This window comes from Phascolarctos cinereus, unplaced genomic scaffold (genome assembly GCF_003287225.1).
Source record: "Phascolarctos cinereus isolate Bilbo 61053 unplaced genomic scaffold, phaCin_HiC Scaffold_726;HRSCAF=1367, whole genome shotgun sequence".
In the NCBI taxonomy this organism is placed as follows: Eukaryota; Metazoa; Chordata; class Mammalia; order Diprotodontia; family Phascolarctidae; genus Phascolarctos; species Phascolarctos cinereus.
The window spans coordinates 174,500,543-174,507,475 of record NW_027556098.1 but is presented as its reverse complement, the minus strand read 5'-3'; the positions used below and the strand labels follow the sequence as shown (position 1 = coordinate 174,507,475).

Genomic DNA, 6,933 nt, shown 5'->3' with positions numbered 1-6,933 from the left:
GTAGCGCTGAAACTGTAATACACTAGGGAGTATAATACCACAGTAGATGGAAATTACCAAAAGATCCCTTCCTAAATCTCTTGTGCCTATCCCCAGGAAATGGAGGCCTGTCTGGGGTTAATCTTCTGACCACACACACACACACACACACACACACACACACACACACACGCACGCACACACACATATATACAAAGTTACACCCACCCACCTAAGCTGGAAAACTCAAAGCCCTCGGTCTGGTTTTTCCCTCACAATACTTGTCCTGCTGCTCTTGGACTGCTCCAAGGGGCTGAGCTGCACCACACCATGTCATCATAAAAATGAACGCTCTTTCTAAATGGGGACAGAAGGCAAACTGCCCTCAAACACATACTATAAAGTGAACAAAACAAAACAACATCATAGTTGCTTGCTCTGCATTTGTTCCACTGCTTTGAAATCTTGAACCACAGATGAGACATCCACCAGACAAGGGCAAGACTTCAGTCTGAAGTCTCCAAAAAACCCTTTGCCCTCTCAGGTGCTCTTGGAGCATGACGCCCAGCTCACTGGTCCACTGAAACTGGAGGTAAGGAGGTGATGTGCTATGTGGCTACATGAGCAGGGGAGGAAATAGAAACAAATTCTCGGAGGATGTTTTTGGCCATTTCAATATTGTTATGGGCAATGACCAAAGCTTTTTGAATGTCCTGATATGAATACCCCTGGCTCATGAGACTCTCAATTTCACTGGATAACTGAGGAGAGGTGGAGGGAACAGCACCAGCCTGCTGACAGCTTCCTGCTTTCCGTTCAGAGTTGATCCTCCGAGGGAAAGGTTTGGGAGGCCTTTCGGGAACTTGGGAACCCTCAGTGAAACCTATAAGGAGAAACAGTAAGATAATCGACCATCTGTATATCTGGACAAAATCATTAGTGATATTAACGTGAATATTTAACGATTTAAAATGAAGAAAATACTAACCAACCAACTGTCAGGAGAGAACGTACTTCCCAGCTATGGGGATGGATCCTCAGTAATATATCATAACTCAAAACTTCAAGGTCAAGAACCTTAGGGCTTAGTTCCTCATAAGATTCTCCTAGTATTGAGGGGACAAACCCACTAAATACCACAGATGTTTATCAGGCACCTTTCCTAACCAACATCTTTGTATAGTACTTCCATTATTTCATCTGATCCTCAAAATGCTCTGTAAGGTATTCAAAACAGATGGCATTATTCCCAGATGTGAAATATGGAAAAAGAAGATTAAATGACTTGATAAGACCACATTGCTAGTGAATAGAACATAGGTCTTCCTGACTTCCAAGATAGTGCTCCTTCTAACCCACGTCCTAGTTGCCTGAGAAGACTTGCAAAGAGTCCTACGAAGAAAGGTTAACAAAGTTATAGTACAGTGAAGAACACACTCAGTGTTCAGTAAAGGACTGGTCAGCTCAGTGCCAAAAGCAACTCTCCTCATTATTTCCTTGTGAACAGCTGTTACCCTGGGAGTTGCCTCAAATTTCCAAAATGACAGCAACTTCAGTTACCATCCTGCTGTGTGGCAACAGGTGCAAGAAATCTTGCCCTTGACAGTCAGTATCCAAATGTGGACTGATCTCTAAGTCTGCACAGAGCTATCGCTAGATCCAACAAACTGTCTTTTCTACTGGGAAAGGAGCCAGAAACCATGAACATTTGGTCTTAAGTACCAAGGCTTAATTACCAGTGTCATTATGTATACTTGGAATAGCTAGCAATCTTAATGGCTCCAAACAGTGTGAGCTGTGGTTTAAGGACAAACTGAGTATCCTTTAGCAAACTATTGTGGCCACAACTTTCAAATTGGCCGATACTACTAGTGACCCAGCTTGGGGCCTACTCTCTTCCTGCGCACACACACACACACACACCTGTCTGTCTGTCTGTCTGTCTGTCTCTCTCTCTCTCTCTCTCTCTCTCTCCAGTTCCTGCCAGGAGTAGTCATCTCTACTTCAGGACTAAAACCATATATTAGCAAGCTGTCCCAAACTTTAGGGGACCTAGAAACAGGTCCACTCACCTGTTGTGGGCTCACTATCCAAAGACATCCAGCTAAAGGAAGAGCTGGCATTAGAAATGTCTGAGAGAGTCCGACGGGCCAGGACTGCGGGCACAGGGGGCTTGGGGACATCATATCCATCATCCTCATTCTCTGACTCCTCAGGACCATTGGTGGGAACGGTTGCAGCCAGATCTCCCTCAACTAACAACATAAGTTGTATTTTACAAATACTTCTTAGTTAAGGGTAGAACAAACCAAATCCCATAGCTAATTGAAAATAACCACTCAGATTTTTTAAAAGCCAGCAGCAATTCCACAACTAACCTCAAATGAGAAGCCACAGGCAAGCAAGAGGCCCTGAGTTCACTGGCTTCTTAACCTTTCAACTCAGCTAGTTAAGAGGGGAATTAAGTACTCCCCACCCACACACAAAAGAATTTCATCAATGCTGCAAAGCAATGGGAATAGAGGGGAGCTGCCAACAAAGCAGGCCCAGGCAAAGTAACCTTCAAATGCCCCAAGCCTTGAAAAGGAATTAAAAACAAAAGAGCACCTTAAAAAAGTGTTAAAACAACTTTTAACCTCTAATCCAAGAATGTACTAGATTCTAACCACATATGCTTGCCATTTCACTCAAGTTATTAAATGAGCCAAAGGGATAAAGCCTTTTCCACAGACCTTAACTCAGGGTACTCACCCGATGTACTGCTGCTCTGTAGGCCAGAAGAAGTCGCCTGCGACTGAATGTTGTACATGGCTTCATAGGTGCAGCTGTCAATCTGCTGCTCTGAATCAACCACTCTAAAGGGGGGGAAGAAAAGAAAAGAGCATGACAAACTTCATCAGAAACAAGACTAGCCTTCATGCTATCAAAAGGACAGAATATAAGAGTCAGTCACATCTAACTATTATTACCCAGATGCCAGTCCTCTTTCGTGTATAGTCAAATGAAAAAGCAAAACGAGTACATAGTTAAAAGCTTTTGCTGATGTTGAAAGAAAACACAAATGGAACCGATAATAACTGCAAAAGAGGATTAAGAACTAAAGTTAAATATGATTCTGTTTTAATATTGACTAATCAATGCTGAAAAAATAAAACCAAACAGGTGGTATACAGACTAAGGCAATGATGCCACCTGCAGCATCCAAAATAAGAGACCAAAAGACAGAAAGGACCTAAATATGCCCAAATATTCATAGCAGCACTTTTTATCATAGCAAGGGGGGAAGAGAAAGGCCTAAGCATTTATATAGCAACCTATCATGTGCCAGGTGCTAGTCTGAACACATTCTGATTCTCACAATAACCCTGGGAGGCAGGAGGTATTATACAGATGGGGAAACTGAAGCACACAGTGGTTAAGCGACTTGTCCAGAGTCATACTGCTAGACTATATCTGAGGTAGGATTTGAACTCAGATCTTTCTGACCCCAAGCCCAAGGCTCTAGCCACTGCATCACCTAGCTGCCTCTAAAGAGGCAGAGAAAAATTCTGGCAAAAAAAGACAAACAAGGTGAGTGACCGCGAAATGGAAAACAGTTAAATAAACTGTGGTATGAGAATGTAATGGAATATTACTGCACTCTAAAAAATGATGAATATGATTAATTCAGAGAAACACTGTAAGATTTATATGAACTGATACAGAGTATAGTAAGCAGAACTAGAACACAACATATACAATGTCTACAACAATATAGACAAAAAGAATAAAAAGAAACTGAACATTGTGTAATTATAAGTTTAGCCCTAAGAAGAGATGAGAAAGTAACTTCCTCCTTTCACTGCAGAATTGGGGAACTATGATGGTGGAATGATACCTGTTTTCAGATACAGTGACAAGTGGATGGTTTTGCTGAATTGCGCATTTGGATTTTAAAAAGAGGAAAAAAAAGAAAAGAAAAGAAAAGAAAAGAAAAGAAAAGGCCTATTTGGAAATGTGTGATATAAAAGCAAAAGACATTAATAAAACTTTTTAAAAAACATAAATTAACAAGAAACAAAGTCATAATCATTGCATTAGCAAAGTTTGGAAGTGTTGGAAACTTACTGTAAACCATGGGTCATCTCCAAAGGTCGTTTCGGTTCTATCTTTTGGAGGCTGGCGCCAGGAAGCACCAGAGGCCGAGAAGAAGGAGACATATACTCTGTATCTTCATCACTTCCACACTGCTCCCCAAGGGGCAGCTTTGGCACAGGAAGAGGTCTGGGAGGTGCAGAAGACCGAAGAGAAAACATCATGACAGGATAAATCTAATCAAGTAGAGTTAACAAACAGGTCAAGAGCCGGAACACTATCAAGGGCTTGAAATAAGGCTTCAAATGGTTTCTGTCAAAGAGTTGGCAGCAAATTAGCCCGGAATTCAGGTTAACCTTTTTGAAATCATTAATTCTCTTGACAGGAGAGGTAGCTAGGATAAAGTACATTTTCTTAGGGCAGAAGATAGTATCTGCCATCATCCAGCAGGTGTGGCTACTGTACTAAAGATGTGTTAACACTTACACAGCTGCTCTTTGGTTCTTGACAATACCAATCCAAAGAAGTTTTATTTTAAAGACTGGGTCCTAATGGACCAGGAATTAGTTTTTCAAAAAGTTCTGACAGGTATTACCAGGGAACTTTTCTGTCAAATCTTCTAGAAGCATAGATTCATTTTTTTTTCCAAAAACTACTTACTCAAAAACATCCTGAACTACCTTAATAAACACATTACATCAAATTTGGTTTTAATAGCATACCTGGCAGCAAGAGAATAGATGGCATTGGCGGAAGAGGAAGGCTTGATTTTGGGGTGCTCACACTCTGGCCCAGGACTATTGTTTATGTTCTGGAATAAGGAAAAAAATGCTCAAAAGCTCTTTCTTATTACAGTAATACATTCAAATCTCCCATTCCCTTTAATCTACTTCATACAACATAGTGGCCATTTAGACCTTTCTCCCAATACCTCATACCTGGGTTTATTACAACTGAATAAGTATGCTTGATTTCAGCCCCTTAAGAAGGGTCATCTATGAGTCAAGGAAATAGGATTATAGATGTAGAGCTAGAAGAGACCTCAGAGATCACTGAGGCAAACACCTCTATCCCTATTTTTTTAGAGGAGACAAAGGCATATAGAGATTACGTGACGTCCCCAGGTTCACACAACTAGTTAAGTGTCTGAGGCGGGAATTGAACCTAGGTTCTCTTGACTTCAAGGCCAGTGCCCTATTGACTACACCATGCTGCTTCTCAGGGTTTACTCTATAAAGACATTAGATATATGACGTTAACACAAATTAAACTTTCCTAGCATAAACATTTACATCCAAACTCAGAATGAACTTTACATATATTGATAATCAGAAAGTAGAATTCACTCTTTATTTCCCTACTTAGCTTGTACATAATTGTAATGAACAAAAATGGAGGAAGAATGAAACTAACCTACATGGAGGTCATTCTCCTCATCTCTTGCCTCTCCCTACTCCAAGGAATGTTGAGTTCTTCTGATATAACTAGAACAATTCTATTTCTTAATGTCTCATGGAGCATTAGCTTCCACTTGACCAATTCTGATTTTTTAGGAGTTATTTTCTTCAGTATTTTTTGTGCCTCTTTTACCAAGCTGTTAATTCTTTTGATAATTTTCTTGCATAGTGCATTTCTTTTCCCAATTTTTTCACTACCACTTTTATTTGATTTTTAAATTTTTTTTTGCCTTTTAAAAACATCCTCTTCTTTAGCTCTTCTAGGAATTTTGTTGAAAGGAATTATTATCCAATCTACATTTTTCTTTGAGGCTTTGCTTGTGGATGTTTTCAAGTCATTATCTTCTAAATTTGTGTCTTGAGCTTCCCTATCACCAGACTAGCTTTTTATGGTCAAATTTTTCTTCAGCTCATTTTCCTAGCCTACTTCTTGACTCTGGACTTCATATTAGAGGTGGGCTCTACTTAGCTCTGGAGGTGCTTCTGTCTTTTATGCCCTACTGATGCTTTCATAGCTCAATTTGGGGGCTTGTACATTTTTGGTATTTCCAATATGGTATGATAAGCCTGGACACTGACTTCTTGCTCTGGTCCTTACACAAGTCGACCCCTGCTCCCTAGTGGCTGTAACCGTTCCTGTCTGCCCTGGAATTGAGACCTGGTACTGGGTAACAGGCAACACAGCCACCAAATGGCAACTGGTCCTGGTCTCAGTGCTAGTACAAGGTCCCCTGGGATCTGACTAGAGGTTCAGTCCTTTTATTGTTCCAGGCTGCTGCTGATGCCCCACAGCCCAAAGCTGATACTACAAATACTTCTACCATACTCTACTTCTTGCCAGCCCCCACCCCAGTGTCCACAGACCTCTCTTTCTGTCTTCCTAAGCTGCCCTGGTCTAGAAAAATGACTCACTTTGACTTTCCGCTGGCTTTCCCACTCAGAATTCTGTTCAGCATTTTCTGTGGCAGTTTTGTAGAAGAGATTTTGGGAGAGATTTGGTAGTTGTGCCCTTTTACTCCTCCATCTTGATTATGCCCCAACCAGAATGATTCCGAAAAATTACATCCATCTGTTCTTTCCTACAGGCCTCCCATCTCTACACCCCTCACTGCCTGATTTGCTGTACTTAAAATTCAAATCTTATACCAGTCATCCAAACTTAAAACTTCTCTGACTCTTTCCCTATATAGTTAGCAAACTCTATTCTTTTTTCCTTTACAATCATTTTTGTACATATTCTCTTCTTTCTATTCTCACCACTATTCCTCACGCTTTATCATCTTTCCCCCCAAATCTGTTCCCCTTGACTTCACTACCATTGATCCAATCTCTCACATTTGAATAAAGTTATTTGACCTTTTCCTCTCCTTCACGTCACCTATCCAATCAGTTACTATGTAATATACACAATATGAGCTCTACA

At 40.7% G+C, this 6,933-nt stretch overlaps 1 protein-coding gene across 1 annotated transcript in view; it reads right to left on the bottom strand.

Annotated features, from left to right (window-relative positions):
- Window positions 1-405: 405 nt before the first annotated feature.
- CBL (Cbl proto-oncogene) overlaps window positions 406-6,933 on the bottom strand; it is a 92,740-nt gene continuing 86,212 nt past the window's right edge. Inside the window, exons 12-16 of the mRNA XM_020984828.2 lie at window positions 4,776-4,864; window positions 4,087-4,242; window positions 2,731-2,834; window positions 2,052-2,234; window positions 406-862 (exon numbers count right to left, since the gene is read on the bottom strand). Of these exons, the coding sequence (XP_020840487.1) occupies window positions 588-862; window positions 2,052-2,234; window positions 2,731-2,834; window positions 4,087-4,242; window positions 4,776-4,864 (807 nt within the window). The 3' untranslated portion in view covers window positions 406-587. The remainder of the gene's footprint in view (window positions 863-2,051; window positions 2,235-2,730; window positions 2,835-4,086; window positions 4,243-4,775; window positions 4,865-6,933) is intronic.